A 25,000-nucleotide genomic window follows, 5' to 3' on the forward strand; every position below is an offset into this window, starting at 1 on the left:
GTAATTAAACACACTGAACACCACCAAAAACATGACCTGTCGTTGGACTGGAGGTTATTGTAAATCACTTTGGATAAAAGTGTCTGCTAGATGACGCACACACGCACACACACACACACACACACACACACGCACACACACATTGTGGGCGGCCCAGTGTGGAATCTCTCTAGTCTGGATTGGTCTGGCTGCCTGGCTGTCAGCTGGTACTAGTCTACCGGGAGGGGATTTGGGGACGATTAGCACTTCGCTCCTACTCTCACATGACCAGACCCTGGCCAGGCCGGCCACGGAAACTAGGGCACTACTGTGGGGAAGCAGGACGAGGGAAGGTGGGGGTGAACACTGGGAGACCCTTGTTTTCGAGACCCTTGTGTGTGTGTGTGTGTGTGTGTGTCTGTGTGCGTATGTGAGTTTTGAGTGCTGAGACGTGAATTGGCTTTGTCAACCGGCACCTGTCAGTGAACAATAACACCTACCCCTTTTTCTCTTACTCTCACATACACACACACGCACACTCACACAAACACACACACGTACACACAACCACACACAACCCCTCCCTCTCTCCTCCCCCTGTTCATTTGTGCTAGTTTGCAGGATTAGCACATACCAGTTTCCAAGGGAATGTGCTGATAGATGCACTATCCCTGCCTGCTCTGTCTCATTGGTCTGTCGTGAGCTTTCGACCCCACTGTTCTTTCACTGAGACCACATGTCTCCCAGCCAGCAGGGCTGATCACTCCCAGACACAAGGTGCCGGTGGGGCAGCTACACAGACCAAGAGGGACACAAACTCTTTGTGTGTGTGTGTGTGCGTGCGTGTGTGCGTGCGTGTTGTCGAAGGGAAGGGGACATAATCACATTCAGCTGCTTGTACTCTTGGTGTTAGCAATCCAAAATGCTAGCATAACCGCCCCCCTAAACGACCCCCCAGCACCACGTCACCCACCCCCCACCCCCCTCGCTCGCTCTGGCGCCGGCCCCCTCGCAGCTTTAGGACAGCAAACACCCTGTGGAGAACATAGAACCCCAAAAAGGCAATTAAAACGCCATGCATGGTCATTAGTTAGAGCAGCCCATAGCGTCAGCGTTTACCAGGGTGAAAGCTTGTGTGGTTACTGTGTTGTGTCTTCTTCACCCTGCTAGACGCCCTCTGGACGCTCGCCCTGTGCTGCGTGTGTGAAGGAACCCCCAAGTGCCTGTTGTTTCCCTGTGGTGTAATGCTGTAAACTCAACACAGCCGAAACCACGGACATTGCGTAAAGCCCCGCGATTGTGTTTGAGTCGTTGCGTTGGGCGGACGTCCGCGCCACCGGGGCGGCGCCTCAGACAGCCTCACCTCTCTCTCAGGTGTGTTGGTGCTCGGGTTCGGAGCGCTAACCCCTCTAGGAGACTCTATGATGCTAACCCGTATCCTCTCTGTGTCCAGGCGGGGTGAAGTCCTGCTCTCTCAACTGCCTGGCGGAGGGATACAACTTCTACACGGAACGCGCGCCGGCCGTGGTGGATGGCACGCCTTGCAGAGACGACTCCCTGGACGTGTGTGTGAACGGCGAGTGCAAGGTGAGACAGACAGACGGACATTCTGCTAGACTTGGGGCATCATAGACAGATACTATATGCAAGACGGATGCGATATTGAAGGAAAAACCAACATAAAGTGCCTTAGTAAGGTGTCGGGCCACCGCTAGCCACCGGAATAGCTTCGGTGCACCTTGGCATGGATTCTACAAGTCCCTTGAACTCTACTGGAGGGATGGCACACCATTCTTCCAAAAGATATTTCCTCATGTGTTTTTTTTGATGATGGTGGTGGAGAGCGCTGTCTAACACGTCGGTCAAAAATCGCCCATAGGTGTTCATTTGGGTTGAGATCTGGTGACTGCGAAGGCCATAGCATAGGATTCATGTAGTTTTCACACTCATCAAACCATTCAGTGACCCCCTCGTGCCCTGTGGATGGGGGCATTGTCATCCTGGAAGAGGCCGTTTCCTTCAGTGTGGACATTTTTCGTCAAAGGATAAAGGTGATCAGTCAGAATAACTGTTGTATTGATTTAAGTCTTCCCTCTAAGGGGACAAGTGGACCCAAACCATGCCAGAAAAATGCCCCCCCACAGCATAACAGAACCACCAGACCCCCCTGTAGGGGTCTATCAATCAATCAATCAAAGCTTTATTTGTATAGCGCATTTCATACCCAGAGGCAACACAATGCGCTTTACAGAGAACAAGGGAGGTGGGCATACGACCCACCCCTACATATTCCAGAGGGAAGCAAAAAAACAGTAATCACCCGGGGGCCAGATAAGTGAGCTGTGAAAATTCTTCCCTGACCCCTCTCAACAAGGCAATCGAGCAAGCTCCTGGAGTATGTTTGTCTACCGGCTAAGAACATTTATAAAGCAATACATTATATTGCTAGCATTCAGGCCTTTACTGTTCTCTTGGTGTACGCCACTTGGGGCATGGGTATATTATGTATAGTACAACCTATATCTATAGATAAATAATCCCGGGGGTTAGATATACTGTCATCTGCCTTTACATGTATGTGGATATTTTATACACTGGATACTCTGACTGTACACTAGATATAGTGACACTGTTTACACTAGTCAGAGTCATTCAGGTGCAGGATGGCCTGGGGGAAGAAGCTCTTCCTGAGTCTCTCCGTGTTCCCCATGTGTGTGCGGTATCTCTTCCCTGACCGAAGCAGAGAGAACAGTCCGTTGCCTGGGTGGCCGGGGTCCTTCAGGATTCTGTTGGCTTTGGTCTTGCATCTTCTGGTGTAGATGTGGGGGAGTGGCCCCCCTAAGGTATAAGTTCAGCTGACAGTACCACCCTCTGTAGGGCCTTGCGTTCCTGAGAGCTGCTGTTCCCGTACCAGGTGGTGATATTCCCAGTCAGGATGCTCTCGATCGTGGACGAGTAGAAGCTCCATCGGATCTGGTGGGACGTTCTGAATTTCCTCAGTTGTCTGAGGTGGTCCAGTCTCTGACGTGCTTTCTTCACCACAGTGTCTATGTGTGTTGACCATGACAGGTCCTTGGTGATCTGGACACCAAGGTACTTGAAGCTGTCCACTCTCTCTACAGGGGTCCCGTTGATGATTAAGGGGGAGTAGTTCATTTCCTGCTTCCTCCCAAAGTCCACCAGCATCTCCTTTGTCTTGCTGACATTCAGATGGAGGTTGTAATCCTGACACCACTGGGTCAGGAGCCTCAGATATGCCTTCTCATCATTATTGGAGATCAGGCCTATCACTGCTGTGTCATCGGCAAACGTCACGATGGAATATGAGTCGAAGGTGGCTACACAATCGTGTGTGTACAGGAAGTACAGTAGCGGGGACGGGACATGGCTCCCGTGTTGAGGGTGAGGGAGGATGAGATGTGGTTGCCTACCTTCACCACTTGGGGTCTGTCTGACGGGAAGTCCAGGATCCAGGATCAGTGTGCTGCTTAGCTCCAGGACCCTGAGCTTGGTGTCGAGCCTGGGTAGAGTTATAGTGTTGAAAGCTGAAATCACATCCTCTGTGGATCTGTTCGGTCTGAAGGCGTAGGGGGTCTAGTGTGCAGGGCAGTGAGGAGCAGATGTGTTCCTTGGCCAGCTTCTCAAAGCACTTCATCCCCATGGAGGTGAGAGCTACCGGGGGGTAGTCATTGAGGCAGGCTGGTCTTGGCTTCTTGGGTACGGGGATGATGGAGGACTTCTTGAAGCATGTGGGGATAATGGACTGGGCCAGGGACAGGTTGAATATCACTGTGAGCACAGGAGCCAGTTGGTCGGCGCACACCTTGAGGATAACCCCGTGAGATACCATAATATCCCTCTCAAACTATCCTTGCTGACACAGTGTGATCATGTTCTCCAGCACTGACTTTCTCACCCAAGGAAGAGTTGCGCTTCTGTTTTTCCTTACATTTCGCACTAATGCACGAGCATCACTCATCGAATGTGTGCTTTCGACCACAATTTCCGACCTTATTTACTGATGTTACGGATACCCTGACGAAGGCCCTGAGCTGGCCAAAACATGTCGGTCTGAGATACAGTACCCACTATGTATTAGCCGCTTTTAATAAAGGCTTTTTAATTTTTGAAGAGTAGCCTTGGACACCCTTTTTTCTTTCTGATGCATCGGATACTTCCCACGAGTGAGTCCAATAGAGCACCTTCATCACTCTCTATGAAGTTCACCTGAGGAGCGCTGCCCTCTCCTCCCTCTTCTCTTGTTCTATTCACTGACGTCTTTCTCATAGATCTGAATGGTAAATGGACTGCACTTATATTGCGCTTTTCCACCTTAGCAGCACTCAAAGCGTTTTACAATGGCCTCTCATTCACCCATTCACACACACATTCACACCAATGGCGGTAGCTGCCATGCAAGGTGCTAACCTGCTCATTGGGAGCAATTTTGGGTTAGGCGTCTTGCTCAAGGACACTTCGACATGTGGACAGTCGGAGCTGGGATTCGAACCACTGACCCTTCGAACACTGAACGACCCGCTCTACCAACTGAGCTACAGCCGCCCCAAATGCAGGTGTCTCTTTAGTCACCGTTCCAATTGAAACACTGGCCAGTTGAGCAGTCTTTGGGACTGAAGCTCCTGCCATCCCTGCACCAATAATGAACCTCCTTTCAAAGTCACTTAGCCATCTTGATCCAAAATGGAGGTCAGCTGGGCCTGCTCCGCATTTTATGGTGCGTTCGTTTATAACTGGGAGGTGGCAAATTGCGACTTGCTACTAGGAATGATTAAATAAAACACCGCATGAACTCGCACTTCCTCGTCGCTGTTTATGTTTACCCACTAATTTATTCAGGTTTTTCCTAGAATATACTAGAATCGAAGATGTCTACATGATTAATGCTGGTAGTATTGTTTTGCACATGGAAGCGCTTAAACAATAAACATATGTCGATTGTTCCCTGTCTTCTGTTGTTTTTGGATGGATTTCGATTTTGTGCCTGTTGGGAGTGGAGACATTTTCGACTTGGATGAAGGAGAAAAAAAGAAAAAAGAATGAGGAAAAAAAACGTAATAGTCTCACTGTGAATAACAGTAAACCTCCAAACATCAGAATTGTTGTCTTGTGGTTTCCTGCAGTGATGTGAGGCATAGCTGGACTTTATTAATCAGTTAAACAGCAGTGTCTCTCTCTCTCCTCTCTCTCTCTCTCTCTCTCTCTCTCTCTCTCTCCCTTTCGCTTTCGCTCTTGCTCGCCCTCCTGTGCTTTGTTGGGAGTCTTTGAACCTGGGGCATGGAGGGGGTGAGAATGGGAGTCTCAGGTCTCCTTCTGAGAGAGGAGTTTCTTTATCAGCTCTACTGTCCTCTCACCTCTCCTCTCCTCTCTCCTCTTCCCTCCTCTCACTCTCCTCTTTTTCCCTCTCATTCTCCTCTTCTCTCCTCTTCCCTCCTCTCCTCTCCCCTCCTCTCTGTTCTGTTGGGTTCTGTTCAGTGTGCTGTAGGAACTCGGTGACCCTCCAGATCTGCTGTCTGTCTGTCTGCACTGCTGGCTGCTATACACACTCACAGAGCTTCTCTCATCTGGCTCTCTGTGTCTCTCTCCTCTGGCTCTCACTGTACCCCTCTCTCTCTCTCTCTGTTTTTCCCTCTCATACTTTTTCTCTCTCATAATTTCTCAGTGTTTGTATTTCTGGCTCTCTCTCGCATCCCTCCCTCCTTCTCCCTACCCTTCTCTCTCCTTCCTACTGTATTTATGGTGCATATCAAGAGACAGAGGCAGGGAGGCACAAGATCTAGGCACTATTGTGAAAGAGACACAAGATCTAACTATTGTGAAAGAGACACAAGATCTAACTATTGTGAAAGAGACACAAGATCTAACTATTGTGAAAGAGACACAAGATCTAACTATTGTGAAAGAGACACAAGATCTAACTATTGTGAAAGAGACAAGATCTAACTATTGTGAAAGAGACACAAGATCTAACTATTGTGAAAGAGACAAGATCTAACTATTGTGAAAGAGACACAAGATCTAACTATTGTGAAAGAGGCACAAGATCTAACTATTGTGAAAGAGACACAGGATCTAACTATTGTGAAAGAGACAAGATCTAACTATTGTGAAAGAGGCACAAGATCTAACTATTGTGAAAGAGGCACAAGATCTAACTATTGTGAAAGAGACACAGGATCTAACTATTGTGAAAGAGACACAAGATCTAACTATTGTGAAAGAGGCACAAGATCTAACTATTGTGAAAGAGGCACAAGATCTAACTATTGTGAAAGAGACAAGATCTAACTATTGTGAAAGAGGCACAAGATCTAACTATTGTGAAAGAGGCACAAGATCTAACTATTGTGAAAGAGACACAGGATCTAACTATTGTGAAAGAGACAAGATCTAACTATTGTGAAAGAGGCACAAGATCTAACTATTGTGAAAGAGGCACAAGATCTAACTATTGTGAAAGAGACACAGGATCTAACTATTGTGAAAGAGACACAAGATCTAACTATTGTGAAAGAGGCACAAGATCTAACTATTGTGAAAGAGGCACAAGATCTAACTATTGTGAAAGAGACAAGATCTAACTATTGTGAAAGAGGCACAAGATCTAACTATTGTGAAAGAGGCACAAGATCTAACTATTGTGAAAGAGACACAGGATCTAACTATTGTGAAAGAGACACAGGATCTAACTATTGTGAAAGAGACACAAGCTCTAAGCATTTTGAAAGAGGCACAACTCTCAGTATTGTCTACTGCCTCATAGCGGTTGGGTTCCAACGAGTCGGCGTGTGATTTGAGGCAAAGTAGAGTTAAAGGGAGGTGGGGGTGGGGGTTCGGGGGGGGGGGGGGGGGGGGACCTCCAGGGAACACAGAGTAAATACGTAGTAAACCACGAACAGTCCGGCGGGCCAGGGGGCCTGTGCAGCCCAGCTCGCCAGGAGCAAGAGTCCCACCACTCCTGTATGTTGGACCCATTAATATATTTTGTTTCGGTTTCCCCAGCTAGTGGTGACTGTTGTAATTGAGTCCCTTCCTTGGCTAACGACTTCCACATTGGTGACTATACTGTAGGTGTACCGAATCTGCGCCTCGCTGCGGTTTGAACGAGGCACCAGAGGGATGAAGGAGTGTGTTTGTCCGCCTCACCGCCGGCCTCCTCTTGTGTCCCTGCAGCACGTGGGCTGTGACCGGATCCTGGGCTCGGATGTGCGCGAGGACCGTTGCCGGAACTGCGGGGGCGACGGCAGCAGCTGCGAGGCCATCGAGGGCGTCTTCAACGACTCCCTGCCCGAAGGAGGTAACGCCAGCGCTGCGCCGGGCCAGGAAACAAACACACTCATTCAGCAGCACCACCGCGTGGCTCCCGCGCTAACGGAGGGGCCGTCGCCACCGCTGTTGTAGCGTTCACCTGGGCGTTTGTTTTATTTTGAATGATGACAAAATAAGTCGGTCAAACCAGAGCCATCTTGAGAGAGTTGAGAAATTAGGTTAAGTATGTGGATTTCTGTCCAGATACCCTATGGGAGGTCAGACGATGTGTGCATGCATTTTGTACATTTGGATTCTGACACATGCAGAGACTAAATGTGCGTTGGACTGTTGCCTTGCAATGTGAGTTAGGGGACCCCAGACAATTTGAAAGTAATGCATAATTATCTGCTCACATGCAAACTCTGTTGCATCCGCGTGCTGCAACGGGTCGTCGTTCATCTAGACTTACTGTTGAGCGTTGAAGCCAGCAGACCATCTGTTGAAGGTGCAAAAAGTAGCCTTTTCACCATCTATTTATTTCAGTCTAAATTCTGTGAGCCTGATGAAGGGTTTGTGATGAACCTAGAAACATGGTGGTAGGAAGCCGATGCAGCCAGGCCCTGTGGAGACACTGGAATTAGCATCCGCTACGTCCAAGAAAACCCAGGCGTCGGTTTGGCCAGCCGGGAGGGCCGGGGGCGGGTCCTTAGTTCCGTTCAGGACACATTCAGGGTTCCAGTTAGCTCATAGAGACGTTTGGTATGGAAGGACTGTGGTCGTCACTCTCTCATTATAGACTCATCAGGGCTAGTGTTGCTGCGGTACCTGACCCCCCTAACCCTAACCCTAACCCTAATGGCTTCTCAATGCGCTGCCTGTAGGAGGAGGCGTGTGTTCCACCGGGGAGAGATTGGGGTTTCCTCTCCCGCGCCCACAGGAGCGCAGGGGCACGTGGCAGACAGTTTTAGGTGAGGTCCAGCCGGCGCGGCCTGCGGGAACGCCGTGCAGTGTGTGGGATCTATTCCGGGGGCCCCCGTCCCCCCCTGCTCCTGCCCCAACCCCGCTACCCTCACCCCCCTCCCAGAGTGGACACACCCTCCACGGACCACAGTGGCTAGGATCTGTCTCAGCCCCAGTTCCAGCCTCAAGCCCCAAGTCCCTGGCAGCCCTGGTGGGGCTATTCTGGGCACGGAACAGATTTATGATCCCCAAAGCCGCTCACTCATGTCTGCAAGGTTATTGTTTTTTTTATGTCTCTGAGCGGCAGACCAATGGCCTTCCGTTCTATCCCTGGATGATTTGAAATAGGGCTTGTTGTCAGGGATGAGGCAGGGGGAGGAGGAGGCCGCAGCTCCGCACCTTGAACTGATGGTTCTCCTCCCCTCTACCTTCGCTCATCTGGTCTCTTTGCTCTCACCTTCCCTCACACTCAGACCTCTCTCTCTCTCTCTCTCTCTCTCTCTCTCTTTTTCTGCCTCATTAAATAAAGGTTACTCCTCCTCCTCCTCCCCTCCTCTCTCCCTCTCTGCTCTAGTCTGTCCAGCCTGGGCTGCTCTGGCAGAGTGGGAGGGTTACTCAGGGGTCGAGGCCCGGAGGTTTATTGCTCTTTGGCTCTCTGTTTACCACACAAGCCCCTGATTGTTAACAGAAAAACCTCTCCCTCTCCGGCCGCCAGGAACCGCAGCGCTGGGTTACTGAACACAGAGCTGGGTTACTGAACGCAGAGCTGGGTTACTGAACGCAGAGCTGGGTTACTGAACGCAGAGCTGGGTTACTGAGCGCAGAGCTGGGTTACTGAGCGCAGAGCTGGGTTACTGAACGCAGAGCTGGGTTACTGAACGCAGAGCTGGGTTACTGAACGCAGAGCTGGGTTACTGAACACAGAGCTAGGTTACTGAACACAGCACAGAGCTGGGTTACTGAACGCAGAGCCGGGTTACTGAACGCAGAGCCGGGTTACTGAACGCAGAGCCGGGTTACTGAACGCAGAGCCGGGTTACTGAACGCAGAGCTGGGTTACTGAACGCAGAGCTGGGTTACTGAACACAGAGCTGGGTTACTGAGCGCATAGCTGGGTTACTGAACGCAGAGCTGTGTTACTGAACGCAGAGCTGGGTTACCGAACGCCATCTCAACGCGGGCCGCCGCTCCGCAGACAGGTCAAAGGCCAGGCCTCTCCTTTCCTCCGCGGTCGCAGCGCTGGAAGGAATTATTATTTTATTTCTTTTTTTTAATTCCTCGCGAGTCTGAAGTTATTTGCAGGGGCTGTGGTGGCTGGCTGGCCGGGCCAGGCCTGGAGAGCAGAGCAGCCTGGCTTCTCACATGGTTCCTGCTCAAGCTCCACACTGCCCAGGAATGTGGCTGGACTCTGGAGGCTCTGCTTCTTCCATCGCAGTCCCACAGAGTGAAACGCTACTTATGCATCACTCTCCCCTCCGCTGGTATCACTCTCCCCCCTCTGGTATCACTCTCCCCCCTCTGGTATCACTCTCTCCTTTCTGGTATCACTCTCCCCCCTCTGGTATCACTCCCCCCCCCGCTGGTATCACTCTCTCCCCTCTGGTATCACTCCCCCCCCGCTGGTATCACTCTTCCCCCGCTGGTATCACTCTCCCCCCGCTGGTATCACTCCCCCCCCGCTGGTATCACTCTTCCCCCGCTGGTATCACTCTCCCCCCGCTGGTATCACTCTCCCCCCGCTGGTATCACTCTCCCCCCCGCTGGTATCACTCTCTCCCCTCTGGTATCACTCCCCCCCCGCTGGTATCACTCTCTCCCCTCTGGTATCACTCTTCCCCCGCTGGTATCACTCTTCCCCCGCTGGTATCACTCTCCCCCCTCTGGTATCACTCTCCCCCCGCTGGTATCACTCTTCCCCCGCTGGTATCACTCTCCTCCCGCTGGTATCACTCTTCCCCCGCTGGTATCACTCTCCTCCCGCTGGTATCACTCTTCCCCCGCTGGTATCACTCTCCCCCCGCTGGTATCACTCTCCCCCCTCTGGTATCACTCTCCCCCCGCTGGTATCACTCTTCCCCCGCTGGTATCACTCTCCTCCCGCTGGTATCACTCTCCCCTCCCGCTGGTATCACTCTCCTCCCGCTGGTATCACTCTCCCCCCTCTGGTATCACTCTCCCCCCGCTGGTATCACTCTCCCCTCCCGCTGGTATCACTCTTCCCCCGCTGGTATCACTCTTCCCCCGCTGGTATCACTCTTCCCCCGCTGGTATCACTCTCCCCCCGCTGGTATCACTCTCCCCCCGCTGGTATCACTCTCCCCCTGCTGGTATGTCAACCGTTAAAACCTCCACCTTGTCTTCTTTCCGCACGCGTGTGTGTGTGTGTGTGTGCGTGCGTGTGTGTGCGTGTGTGTGTGTGTGTGCGTGCGTGCGTGTGTGTGTGTGTGCGTGTGTGTACGCGTGTGCGTGTGTCAGGTTATGAAGAGGTGGTCCGAATCCCCAAGGGCTCCGTTTTCATACACATTCAGGAGCTCAACGTTTCCCTCAACTACCTGGGTGAGCTGAGCATCAGTCCATCCTCAGTCTGCTCCCGTGTGTTGGTCAGCGGGTAGTTCTGCTCTAACGTGTGCCCCCCCTCCCCTGCCCCCCTCCCCTGCCCCCCTCCAGTGCTGAAAGGTAAAGGGGACCAGTACTTCATCAACGGGAAGCTGACCATCGACACCCCGCGCAGGTTCGACGTCGCAGGCACCACCTTCCACTACCGCCGGCCCACAGATGAACCAGAGACCCTGGAGGCCCTGGGGCCCACCAACATGTCCATCATTATCATGGTAATGACACGCTGCCAAATGTGTGTTTATCCAGTGGGGCGGCTGTAGCTCAGTTGGTAGAGCGGGTCGTTCAATGATCGAAGGGTCAGTGGTTCGAATCCCAGCTCCGACTGTCCACATGTCGAAGTGTCCTTGAGCAAGACACCTAACCCCAAAATTGCTCCCAATGAGCAGGTTAGCACCTTGCATGGCAGCTACCGCCATTGGTGTGTGAATGTGTGTGTGAATGGGTGAATGAGAGGCCATTGTAAAGCGCTTTGAGTGCCGCTAAGGTGGAAAGTGGAAGTGGAAGTGTAGTCCATTTACCATTTACCATTTAGTGCCAGTTTATCCAGTGGTACTGTATACTGTATCAGTAGTATTGTAAATACTGTAACGTGTGTGTGTGTGTGTGTGTATGTGTGTGTGTGTGTGTGTGTGTGTGTGCGCAGGTCTTGGTGAGGGAGGAGAACCCAGGCATCCACTACCGTTTCAACCCTCCGGTTAATAGGGACCCTCTGAGTGGCTACGCCTGGCACTACACCTCCTGGGCGCGCTGTTCGGCCCTCTGTGCTGGAGGTAGGAACACCCTTTACTGGGCCCGAGACCACACACACGCACGCACGCACGCACACACACACACACACACACACACACACACATTCTCTCTATTACACCCATACACATAATAAACACAATGTAAATCCCACTGTGGCTCCACAGTTTGGCCCGGGAGAAACATGAGAATGGAATGTTTCTGATCTGAGGTGAGAGGAGGCCGCAGGCGTTGGTGGGGCTCGGACGCCCAGCGGGAGAAATGTCAGCCCTGTAGCTCCTCACACACCCTTTCCTCTTTCACTTCCTGTTCTGAGCGCACTATCCAAAGCGACTACCCCCGAGAAGAACTCTCCTAAGTTCTGGGAAAAGCACGTTTATGCACAGTGACGTCTGTAAAAGCGAGTGAGAAAGCGACAGCCACACTGACGGCTGTGAGTTGCCCCTGTAGAAGATTTTTAACTGATCTAGTCAAAAAGGATTTGCCAAGATTCACTCAAACAGGTTAAGTCTGGTTAATTGAGAAAACATACGAGCGCAAGGACTTCAGGACAACCCACGTGAGTGGTTCATCCAAGAGAAGTGCCCCAGTCTGGTCTTGCGCGGCCTTATATTCAAGCAATACACAGGTATGACGCTTCCAGGGATGTGATTGGCTAACCCATTGTACACGTCATATTAAATGGCAGGCGTCATCAACAGTGGTCGAGAATACAGACACGTGACATGAGAAAAGGCGGTAAATCTTGCAGGGACAATGGGACAAAGGATGGTTATTCTGGAGCAGACAACGTCTAGGTGTCTCGACCTCCTGGAGAGGTCATCCTGTATTAGCACAGCTATGTGAAAGGTTGAGGGAGGTGGTGAATGAATGAGTGAGTGAATCTATGACACCCCTTCGCCCCCACGGCAGGCGTGCAGATCCAGCAGGTGGTGTGTAAGAACCAAGGGGACCACTCTGTCATCTACAACCACTTCTGTGACAAGAGGAGCAAACCCAAAGACAAGAAACGAGCCTGCAACTCTGAGCCCTGCTCCCCAGCGTGAGTGCCCGTCTCTGTGTGTGTGTGTGTGTGTGTGTGTGTGTGTGTGCGCGTGTGAGTGACTGACTGAGTGAGTGAGTGTGTGTGTGTGTGTGTGTGTGTGTGTGTGTGTATGTGAGTGAGTGAGTGAGTGAGTGAGTGAGTGAGTGAGTGAGTGACTGAGTGAGTGTGTGTGTGTGTGTGTGTGTGTGTGTGTGTGTGTATGTGAGTGAGTGAGTGAGTGAGTGAGTGAGTGAGTGAGTGAGTGAGTGAGTGAGTGAGTGAGTGAGTGAGTGAGTGAGTGTTGTAATTGTGTCCATATGAACATTGACACAGCATTATATGTGGCACTGTATAACAATACAGGTGTGTGTGTGTGCGTGCGTGTGTGTCTGTGCTTGTGTGTGTGCGTGCGTGCGTGCGTGCGTGTGTGTGTGTGTGCGTGTGTGTGTGTTTGTTCCAGCTGGTGGTCAGGCGAGTGGTCAGACTGCAGCCGCAGCTGTAACGGGGGTCTGCGGTCCAGGGAGGTGCTGTGTAAGAGGAGGATCTCCTCCACGGAGGAGAAGGTTCAGGACGACTCGGCCTGCCCCTCCACACGGCCTTCCCTTACCGAGCCCTGCAGCAACCACACCTGCCCCCCCGAGTGGCTGGCTCTGGACTGGTCAGAGGTACAGCCCCCACCCCTCCCCTCTCACTACTTACCCCCTCACCCCTCAGTTACCCCTGACCTGAACTACCCCCCCGAGTGGCTGGCTCTGGACTGGTCAGAGGTACAGCCCCCACCCCTCCCCTCTCACTACTTACCCTTACCACTCAGTTACCCCTGACCTGAACTACCCCCCCGAGTGGCTGGGCCTGGACTGGTCAGAGGTACAGCCCCACTGCCCCCCCGGCCCCCACCCCTCCCCTCTCACTACTTACCCTCACCCCTCAGTTACCCCTGACCTGAACTAAGCCTAGCATCACTGTATGTGATCGCTGCCACCTGCTGGTTCTGTTGAGTATTTTTGGCCGCAGCAGCGGGACCAGCCCTACAGACAGGGATGTCTGTTGTGACTGAGTGATGAAGTTACACCATTGGTCGAATTTCGCACACGTGATGAGGTGGCTCATTGTTCATATGACCAAGATAATAATAATAATAATAATAATAATAATGCATTGTATTTATATAGTACTCAAAAGCAGTGATAAAACATATATAAAATTAGGGAGGAGAGCTGGTGGTGGTGGTGGTGATGGTGTTGATGGTGATGAGCGCTCGCTGGCGCTGCTGCGGACGGTGGTGATCGTACTGGGCCATGCTGTGACCATCGTACTGGGCCATGCTGTGACCATCATACTGGGCCATGCTGTGACCATCGTACTGGGCCATGCTGTGACCATCATACTGGGCCATGCTGTGACCATCATACTGGGCCATGCTGTGACCATCATACTGGGCCATGCTGTGACCATCATACTGGGCCATGCTGTGACCATCGTACTGGGCCATGCTGTGACCATCATACTGGGCCATGCTGTGACCATCATACTGGGCCATGCTGTGACCATCGTACTGGGCCATGCTGTGACCATCATACTGGGCCATGCTGTGACCATCATACTGGGCCATGCTGTGATCATCATACTGGGCCATGATATGACCATCATACTGGGCCATGCTGTGACCATCATACTGGGCCATGCTGTGATCACGTGTTTTGCGCTTACTGTAAATAGCACATAATCCACTAGCTTAGCTTCGCTACCTTGATCACGTGATCTCACATTTGAAAACCATCTTACACGGTGAGAAACAAAACATTATCTGTAGATACTGAGGAGCAGACTGAGTGAAAGAAGCTAAAGGAGAAATGTATGGCCCTGGGTGGGAGAGCACCTGTCTCACTAGCGCCCTGGACCAGAGCTAGCTAAGGCTAACTAACTTCTCACCAGCTATCTCCACCCAGTACGATCTCTGGCGCACAAAATGGATGAACTGCGACTGCAGATCACCTTTGATAAAAACTAGGTTTTGAACCTGGTCTTGTTTACTGTAACGTGCTCAGTCTGACTCTCTTTCTTCTTCCCTCTCTCTCTCTCTCTCTCTCTCTCTCTCTCTCTCTCTCTCTCTCCCCTCTCTCTCTCTCTCCCCCCCCCTCCCCCTCTCTCCCCCTCTCTCTCTCTCCCCAGTGCACCCCCGGCTGTGGCCCCGGGTTCAGGCACCGTGTTATCCTGTGTAAGAGCGGGGAGAGTGGAGACACCCTGCCCGAGGCCCAGTGTCCCAAGCACGGCCGGCCGACCTCCAGGGTGCGCTGTAACCTGCAGCGCTGCCCGCCCCCTCAGTGGGTCACCGGGCCCTGGGGAGAGGTAGGCCCGGGAACAACCACACCCCTGGAACCTTGCTCTGAGCAAAGACACGTCTAAAAGACGTCTTTTAGATGTCTTTTTTTTGTCTTTTTCGGACGTCCAAAGACATCCAATTAGGAGCCAGAATGAATGTTTTTTTTTAACGTTCAGATATTGAACCCGTTCTGCACGTCCACAGACGTCTTAGAGGGGTCCAAGCCAGACGTGTGAATATTGAGGGGTCCAGCAGACGAACACACGGGGTTCAGGACCGACGGACGTTATTAAGACATGATCTGAACGCCCCCCTGACGTTGTGTGTTTACTGGGTCCCGAGTTCACTTACTCACTTATTCTCTCTCTCTCTCTCTCTCTCTCTCTCTCTCTCTCTCTCTCTCTCTCTCTCTGTGCTGAGCCCAGTGTTCATCGAGGTGTGGGCTGGGCCAGGAGATGCGCTCTGTCCAGTGTCTCACACACACCGGGCAGCCATCCAGCGAGTGTACAGACCTCCAGCGGCCGGCCACTATGCAGCAGTGCAAGAGCACATGTGACCTCAGCCTCCCCACTGAAAACCCTGAAGGTTAGAGGTCGCTAACCTTAGAGTTCTCTCTCTCGCTCTCCACCTCACTACCCTTTAAAAGGTTTAAATGGCTACTATCTACTCTAGATATGGGAGTTTTTTTTAATGTATTTATCCATTGGTATCTTTCGTATTTCCCTCCAGAGTGCAAAGATGTGAACAAAGTGGCATACTGCCCCCTGGTGCTCAAGTTCAAGTTCTGCAGCCGTCCCTACTTCAGACAGATGTGCTGTAAGACCTGCCAAGGACACTGACTCCAGAACCAGACTCAGAACCAGGAGCCACCCCTACTGGGCCCAGACCACGCCCTCCTCTACTGGGCCCAGAACGCCAGAGCTGCACATTCCAAAGGGGGGAGGCCTGCTGACGTCAGGGGGGGACAGAGAGAGGTAGACAGAAAGACAGAATGAGAGAGAGAGAGAGAGAGTGCTTTGATCCCCCACTCTTTCAGAGTACCCTGACTAACACCAGCTGTGCTGGGGGCATTGCTGTGAACACCAGATGGCCTGGCTATGTCTCTCTCTCTCTCTCTCTCTCTCTCTCTCTCTCTCTCTCCCCTCTTTCTCTTTCTCATTTTCTCTCTCTCTCTTTCTCTTCTCTCTCTCTCTCTCTTTCTCTCCTGTATTCTTATAATGTGTTGTTTGGTGCTAGTATGTTTGTAATGGCCACAGGACTGGCCAGAATACCCTGTTCACTTGAGTTGATTTCATCTAGTGCTCTTCAAGTGGCCCAATCTGAAATAACAAATCTTTATGAACCTTTCTTGTATATTTACAGATGTTCTTTACGTACACAAAATCAACATTGTACAAATGAAATTCATGTAATACTTTCCCATTAGAAAAAGGAGTGCTTTACTGAACTAAACTGCTATATTAGGTGTGTCCAGACCACGTTGTCGGCCATGTTGTTATCAATGTTTTGTTTTAGCACAAATCTTCAGATTTGACATCTTCAAGAAGACAAAGACATCTTCAAGAATCCTCACTCATTTTCAGCTATGAACAAGGGTTGCACAAAGTCAGACCAGTCACAAGGATACCTGTTGTTGTATTTCTGCGATTTGTCTTGAAGTAGAATTCTATTCAAACCCCCATTTCTCAGTCAACGCTCATCTCGGTTCGCCTGCCAACGTCTAGCCATTTTACTGGATCCAGCGAGGCCTGTCGATCAGTGATCACTCCACGTCAGCCTCATAAGCTCTGCCATAGCACTTACTGTAGTCATTTCTGAACAGGCAGAGACGCCTTGTCAATGTGAGCACAGGTCTCCCCATTAGGCTTGTCTACAGTGCCATATGGTACTACATACAACTCCATGGTCACGCGCTGCTCATAACTTTAACTGAAGTAAATAGTGGGGCACCCACTCACTCCACGTTCATCTACCTTGGTCACAATACAAAACTGTTCTCCGAATAACCTGACCTTTCCGTTCGGAATGTGGGAGCTGTTCTCTTTAAGGGAGTAACTCCATCGTTACCGCTTTCCTTGTGGTGCTTTGGAATGGTGCTATTTCTTAGAGAATTATGGTCACTATTTTTAAGGTTTTTTTTTTTTAAATATGAAATGGTTGGGGTTGAGGTCGGTGCTGAGAAGTCCCAGCTGAGTCACCCAGGCCTCAACGCATCACGAGAGGAGAGGCTGAACTGGAGACCTATTTCTCCCACATTTGTCACATTGGAGAGAGGCCTATGGGATTTCTGCTACAGTACCAAGCCTTCACAAGCCTATTTTATATCACACTAACCACCACCGGACTGATTTCATCAAAAGTAGAGTCTTTTTACAGTGTCTGAATATGTAAGCTAAAGTAGTTTTTTGTTTTTCTATTTTGAATTGTCTTTACCTTGCAGGACCTATTGTCAAGGTTGACCCCAGTGGCTAACTGTTTTATCTGTGCAAATGAGAGGGACTATGCTGTTTGTTTGTTGTTGTTCACATGCTAATTGTGATAGATATGTACTGTATGTTCAATACTATAAATAGCATCCCCTCCTGTTCCCTATACACCATTTGAAATGAACATATTAAAGAAAATAAATATGGCGCATTGTTAATAAATGAACCGATCATTGCGTCCTTTACCCTCCCACCACACAGATCTGCTTATTTATAACCTTTGAATGGGAAATCTAGTTCACTTTCTCTAATGCCGGGCTCAGACTACAGACATTTTGGCCCCGATATCAAACAAGTTTGATATTTAAGATTATTACGTCCCGACTTTACAAGTGAGACGGCGAGACCAGTGGTTTGTTGCTCCCTCGGGTAGATAAGATCCTGTAGTGTGTGATGAGCTGTTATTTTCAAATCTTGCTGTGTGTGCTTGTTTGAGATGCGCAAGAAGAATATCTGTTAAGATTCTCCTTATGTGCGTGATGTAACCCGATTTCGAAATTGGTTAGGATTTTAAATATCCTGTAGTGTGAGCCCGGCATAAGGCTTACTGGAAGACAAAGGGAACAAAGGAAAATTGCCTTTTTTTAATTTGAAGTTGGTGGTGTCCCCTCTATGCTGTTGCTGAGTGACAAAGTGATTAGGCCTACTGCTGACGTCTGTCACCTGTGTCTTCTGTTTCATCCAGTCTACTATCCAGCCTGTTACTCAGAGAGGCGTGTCCCTGCTTGCGCTGCCTATTTCCTCTTCAATCTGCTGCTGTTAGTAGTCACTGTCAGTGATTGCTTCTGTTAACATGCAGGATGCACCCCGCCGTGACCTTTCAGTGCCTCAAAGATGAGACCAACCACAGGTTGGGTGGTGGAGCAAAGAGATGCTGCAGTACACTGCTGTAACAATGCTTACATGTTTTAACATTGTATACCATGCACATAATGCACAGAGAGAAAATAATTAAGTACATTTAACTACAGTACGTTTAACGTAGGAAAAGCCAATGTAATACTACTTGTCAGACCTCAGAAGTGCATTTCCTTTCTAAAACAAGTGACTAAGAGCATAATCTAGTACTGAAGGAAAAGTGCAAGAATAGCAATCTAAAATACAATAGGTGCTTAAGAGGTGTATCGTGGTGGTGCTTCTTGAAGAGGTGAGTTTTGAGCCTGCGGCACAAGATGGGCTTCAACTCTGCTGTCCTGACGTCAGTGGGCAATTCATTCCACCATACACACACACGCACACTATAGTGATCCATCAGACTACACAGTGTGTGTGTGTGTGTGTGTGTGTGTGTGTGTGTGTGTGTGTGTGTCAGAGAGAGAGAGAGAGAGCAGTTCTGTTTCACTGCAGGTTCTGACTAAGGGGGGATGAGGAAGTGCAGTAGGGTTGAAACACTGCTGCTGCCGTTGATGTTAGATTCTTGTAGGTAACTGACTGTCTGACTGGAGGACTTCCTGGCTCGATGGCCGTGCTGTGAGACTGCCAACGTGGGATTAGTAACACACACTCTGCACTTTGGACATACCTGAGCTGAGACCACAGACAGAAAGGAGCAAAGACATCACCTGGAACAATGGTAACACACCTCCCTCGTCTCCCACGCTGTGACTCCAGCATCTCTTTCCACTAGTGTCTCTGTCCCCTGCCTGTGTGGGCTGAGCTTTCCTCCTTCTGTCAGATTGCCAGAAAGACACGTATAATTTCCATCCTATTGGAGGAAACTCACTTCACTTTATTGTGATGTCCCTTATAGTACCCCCTGATGTTGTCAGGTGTGACACTCTGAAGCCTGCTGCCTTCACATGGGAATTAAATAGTTTAAATACATTTTTGCTCAATTAGTCCGTTTACAACAGGTATTATTTCTGTAGAAACAATAATGTTATGACTGCCTAGACAGGGACAACGTTTATCTCATTTCTTAGGGTGGTGGACCTCATGGCTGTTTCCTCTTTTTAAGAGACAAAGTCCTGCTTGAGAGATTATCAACTTCCTAGATGGAGAGAGACACTTTGGTGAAATCCTCACTGAGCCGATGTCCTCACCTCACAATCATCATCTAAGAACTTGGTGCATGTTAATAATATTGAACACAGAAGAGAGAACTTTACAGCCCAACTCGTTAAAAGTAATTAGAATAGGCATTGGCTTTGTTCATGAAAACAAGGCAAATCACAGAGTATGATTGTGACTTTTTAGTGATGTTAACTCATGATCAGCAGTCTAGAGGTGAACCAGAGGAGGCTCTGTGGTAGATTGGGTAAGGCCCCAGCCTGTAGCTCTAAGAAGGGGAGAGACTGTCCGGAAAAACCCCAGTGGCGTGCTACAATGCTCAGAATGGGGTTTCGCAAGACGCGGGTGTCAGAGGGGGAAGTGGAGTCACCGAACGGCCTGAAGTCTCTATCACAACACTTCCCCCTTCCTCCCAAGGAGAGATGTAACGGTATGAACGTTTCATATCACGATTATAGTGACCAAAAGCATCACGGTTATCAGTATTATCGCGGTATTGTATGTGCTGAAAATGTTCAAAAGCTACTGATTCTGATTTCTGAAATCATTTCTCCAAGATTTATATTGAAAACCGTGAATACAATTAGCAGCATTATGCACTATTTGTTTGTATAAACATTAAAATAATGCGTCGTGGAGACTGTTGCTAACTTTGGTTGATCCTGGACAGTATTTACAGTGAGTTTTTCAAAGCACTGTAATCAAACGCAGTTATAATGATAATTTTATCACGATAAATTTAATCAATTTTTATTGTGGTTTATCATTATACCGGTTATCGTTACATCTCTACTCCCAAGCACAGATCCTGCTAATGCTAGTAAATAAGACACACTCACATCCTACTGTACGCGATGAGAATTGGTTTGATCTGAATTGAGCTTTATTGATTGATAATGACTTTCAATTCTACAAATCAGACTTTCAAAATGAGCTAAAGGTACATAGCACACACCCCTCAAGGTAATTTAGGATAATTTAATTGTAGCCTATGTTATTTTCTTTAATGAGATGCCTTTTAGATTCTCAACTGATCATTTTTTGAACTAGAGGATCATTCTCTCTGATGTCACAGGATCAAAGGTATTAAGAACACCAGTGTAGGTCTGCTGTATGCTGCAGCATTGTCATTGATCTGTGCTGAGAGGAGGAAAGTGTTGCAAATTTTGCTGCACTTTTCTTAGCTCTTCCACTGAGTAATGGTGCTCTGTAACATGCCATGCCAATGGTTATCCATTGCACGCATTGCAACAGCAAGATGAGGACGTCACACACCCATTCAATCGCCCCCTTACCCTACTGCCCTCGGGGCTTACAGTACTGAACACTGGGCTACAGAAGGGTTGGGGAGAGTGTTGGGGAGAGTGTTGGGGAGAGTGTTGGGGAGAGTGTTGGGGAGAGTGTTGGGGAGAGTGTTGGGGAGAGTGTTGGGAGAGCGTTGGGGAGAGTGTTGGGGAGAGTGTTGGGAGAGCGTTGGGGAGAGTGTTGGGGAGAGTGTTGGGAGAGTGTTGGGGAGAGCGTTGGGGAGAGCGTTGGGGAGAGTGTTGGGGAGAGTGTTGGGAGAGTGTTGGGGAGAGCGTTGGGGAGAGCGTTGGGGAGAGTGTTGGGGAGAGTGTTGGGGAGAGTGTTGGGAGAGTGTTGGGGAGAGCGTTGGGGAGAGCGTTGGGGAGAGTGTTGGGAGAGTGTTGGGAGAGTGTTGGGGAGAGCGTTGGGGAGAGCGTTGGGGAGAGTGTTGGGGAGAGTGTTGGGAGAGTGTTGGGAGAGTGTTGGGGAGAGTGTTGGGGAGAGTGTTGGGGAGAGTGTTGGGAGAGTGTTGGGGAGAGCGTTGGGGAGAGTGTTGGGGAGAGTGTTGGGAGAGTGTTGGGGAGAGCGTTGGGAGAGTGTTGGGGAGAGCCTGACCTCTGCAGCCATAGCTGCCCTAAGCAATAGAACACGCTGAACAGCGCTGAGTGTATAGTACTTGTCATTGTACTGTATGGTGTTGTTGTTGTACTGTATGGCGTTGTCATTGTATGTACATCTCAGTTGTTTGCCATAAACAGTTTAGCGTTGTGAGCCCATCCTGATCTCACAAGCTCCATGGGGGAGAGAAACGAACCGTGAGCTCACAAGATTAGGATGCTCTCACAAGGCTACAAACCAGCTGGTGGTTTTTGTCTGTCAGCTGACTCCCAGGTCTTGAGTGTTAGCCTACTGTAGGGTTGTGGTCAGAGAGATGACAAACAAACAGTTGGTGTTCATTCTACGCACATTCTACACAAATGGCATTGTACTTCCTGACTGCCTATGGCGATCACTGTATGTTGCTGAGCTTTGTAACAGCGACAGGGCAGACTGGCCAGGAAAACTCAACAGTGTGGACCAGCCAGGAAAATGCTATATCATTGCCTATCACAACATATGCAGTAAAGAAATTATTTGACACATATTCACTTCACTAACCCTGCGGATTTAACTTGGTTAATTTACTTATTCTGTATACTGTAGATATATAACATATCTTGAAAAGAATTGTTGCATGACATCTGTCACATATCGAGAACTAGCCTACTTGAGTTGTACTTGAGTCTAGCCGAGTCACTGCAGTAGGCTAGGCTAAACCATACTTCAGTGGCGCCACAGGCTAGCTGATAAGGCTTGAAGCTGAGACCATAGCCAGTCTAGTAGTCCTTGTCCTTCTAAATTCAGTGCAAAGTATTTGATAAAGTAATCCACTGCAGGCATAGCCCAATGTGTGGCAAGAAACAAATATGAGCTACATTCGAGTTTAATGTCCAAAATGCCTATTGTTACCTCTGCCCCAGCGACAGCGCAGGGTGAGAGGTAATGTTTTCAGTGGCGCCCGTTTGTTTGTGTGTGCATGCATGTGTTTGTCTGTTAGCAGGATTATGCAAAAACTACTGAATGAATTTTCACAAAACTTGGTGGAAGGGTGTAGTATGGTCCAACTTAGAAGCCATTACATTTTGGAGCAGATCCAAAGCACATGTCAAGTCCACGGCCCACCCAAACACAGCCGGACTGCCCATTCACCTCCATTCATTTTTGGACTATGATTACGCAAAAACTACCAAACCAATTTTTATGAAACTCAGTGGAGGGGTGTATCATGGGCCACCTTAGAACCCATTAAATTTTGGAGCAGATCCGAATTATGGGCCGGATCCACGAATGAAAACAAAACTTAGAATGAAGCCAGCTCCCTGTGTGGGGGTGCTAGAGACACTGGGTTTGGACTGGGGTGTGTGGGGTGAGAGCCCGGAGTGCATTGCCCCCCACTGGCTGTGACCCGCTGGATGCTCCACAGAGCTGGCCAAATACAGCCACCCATTCACCTCCAGTCATTTTTACCTCCGCCCCAGAGACAGCGCCCGGCGAGGATTAATGTTATTGGTGGTGTTTGTTTGTCTGTTAGCAGGATTACGCAAAGACCAGACCCATTTTCATGAAACTTGGTGGAAAGGTGTTGCATGGTCCAACTTAGAACCCATTCAATTTTGGAGTGGATCCAAATCACGGTCGAGTCCACAAGCCGCCCAAACACGGCCGGCCATTCACCTCCATTCATTTTATGGACTAGGATTACACAAAAACTACCAGACTGCTTTTCATGAAACTTGGTGGAGAGGTGTAGCATGGGCCAATTTAGAACCCATTAAATTTTGGCATGCACAGAGCCACGAAAATGCATTCAGGGATGGAGGTCCAGTCTGTTCTTTTATGTTTGTGTGTGTAGGTGTCAGGATGATATGTGTCCATTTTGGTCCTTCTGTGTGATTGTGCTGCATGGATTCCTGCTGACTGTTGTCGTCTGTTGGTGCTTCTGTCTTGTTGTGTATGGTACTGTCCTGTTTGCCTGGGCTTGTGTTTTGTTGTCTATGGCTGCTGTGTTTGCTGGTTCTTATGTCTTGTGCATAACTGTATTTTGTCTGTTGGTGTCTATGTACTGTATTGTTGTGTTTAACAGTGTCTGTCAGCTAACTGCTCATGCTCTGCCATGGAGAATTAGCTTGTTTCATGTGTCTTAACGTGGTATTGGATTCTTCTTCTTTGTAGTGCTATTTTGTATAAATTGCTTTTAATTGTTTTTAATTTGTTTGCATGCTTTTATGTTTTCCCGTTTTAGTGGCTTTTTCAACACCAGGCCCACGGACAACAGTTAGCCTCAGCTAATACTGACACATTTACAGCAATGTTCATGAATGTGTACGGTAAAAAATAAAATTGGGAGGGAAAAAATGTCTGTGCTCTCTGAGCACCATTTGTAGTTGATTATGAATTTATCATTCAAAAACTTTTGACAGGTCCGAAATGAAGGTTGTGTTCATCTCTGTCGGAGAGAGTGGATGTTAGGTTCCCACCTCTGACGAGGCTCATGAGGAAACTCATTCTCTGGTGGTTGTGGGGGTGGAGGTGGGGAGCTCAGTCTACTGTCTATGGGATGCCTATTTTCTACTTTGCAGGGTACTTTTATATGGTACATGCCCCAACCCATTGAGCTACCACAGCTTCACGATTATAGTGACCAAAAGTATCACGGTTATCAGTATTATTGTTGTATTGTTTGTATGTTGTATTGTTAAAATGTGTTGAAAATGTTGATATCATTTCTCCAAAACCATGAATAAAATTAGCCGCACTATGCACTTTTTGTTTGTATAAACAGTCAACTTTGGTTGACTATTGCTAACTTTGGTTCCTCGTGGAGGAACTTGGAGTGAGTTGAACTTTGGACAGTATTTACAGTTTTCAGAGTTCTTCAAAGCACAATGTATTTTGTCGTGTATTTTGTATGCGCTCCAACACATTGAGCTACCACAGCTTCCTGATAATGCAGATAACCACAGTGATGGCCCACATTCTTAAAATGACACACTTGCACTGAAAAGGCGGAAAGGCTTTGCAGAATAGTATTCAGTTATTTTTTTCAAATAGCCTTTATCGTATCTACAGCCTGTTCTCTCATGTTTATGGTTATCGTTCTATGCTGTTGCCTAGCTCACGTACAGTAGCTTAAATAACCTCTGACTCTGTTCCTCTCTCTGGCCCCCTGTTCTCACCCATAGGCCAGTAAGTATCATTGGCAGAGTCAGAACGTGAAACAGAGTGGTGTGGACGACATGGTGCTGCTGTCCAAGATCAATGAGGACGCCATTGTGGAGAATCTGAAGAAGAGATTCATGGATGACTACATCTTTGTATCCTGTTTGACATTTAAAGACGTTCTACAGAAACGCCTACGTTATTACTGGGAGATATATTTATCTTGGCCACTGGCTAAATGTGTCATCGAACCCAATGAGCACATTTCCTTGTACACTGTCTCCCTGACTGACTCTAGCACATGCACACACACAAACACACAAACAAATAATCAAGACAATCAACTATTTTCATACACAAGTACAGCTCACACATAAAGAAACACACAAGCAATAATAGGACTTCACTCTTCCTCTTTTGCATACTGTGACTCAAGAGCACACTTCCTTGTTTTCAGGACACAGTTCTTCACAGTTCATACTCCAACTCCATATTTAGTATGAGAAACCTTGTCACCAAGTCTGTATACAGCTGGTTAAC

The 25,000-nt window shown here is 49.0% G+C and overlaps 2 protein-coding genes across 2 annotated transcripts in view; both read left to right on the plus strand.

Moving 5' to 3' along the window:
* adamts10 (ADAM metallopeptidase with thrombospondin type 1 motif, 10) overlaps positions 1 to 17,505 on the plus strand; it is a 33,420-nt gene extending 15,915 nt beyond the window's left edge. Inside the window, 10 exon segments of the mRNA XM_084461630.1 lie at positions 1,433 to 1,566; positions 7,171 to 7,294; positions 10,684 to 10,764; positions 10,876 to 11,039; positions 11,471 to 11,597; positions 12,487 to 12,616; positions 13,059 to 13,263; positions 14,771 to 14,947; positions 15,347 to 15,506; positions 15,651 to 17,505. Coding sequence (XP_084317756.1) covers positions 1,433 to 1,566; positions 7,171 to 7,294; positions 10,684 to 10,764; positions 10,876 to 11,039; positions 11,471 to 11,597; positions 12,487 to 12,616; positions 13,059 to 13,263; positions 14,771 to 14,947; positions 15,347 to 15,506; positions 15,651 to 15,760 — 1,412 coding nt within the window. The 3' untranslated portion in view covers positions 15,761 to 17,505.
* Positions 17,506 to 24,489: 6,984 nt separating this feature from the next.
* Positions 24,490 to 25,000, plus strand: part of myo1f (myosin IF) — a gene marked incomplete at its 3' end in the record, with an annotated part of 26,451 nt that continues 25,940 nt past the window's right edge. Inside the window, exon 1 of the mRNA XM_084436176.1 lies at positions 24,490 to 24,615. Coding sequence (XP_084292302.1) covers positions 24,538 to 24,615 — 78 coding nt within the window. The 5' untranslated portion in view covers positions 24,490 to 24,537. The remainder of the gene's footprint in view (positions 24,616 to 25,000) is intronic.

This window comes from Borostomias antarcticus, assembly GCF_949987555.1.
Source record: "Borostomias antarcticus genome assembly, chromosome: 3".
Classification (NCBI taxonomy): domain Eukaryota; kingdom Metazoa; phylum Chordata; class Actinopteri; order Stomiiformes; family Stomiidae; genus Borostomias; species Borostomias antarcticus.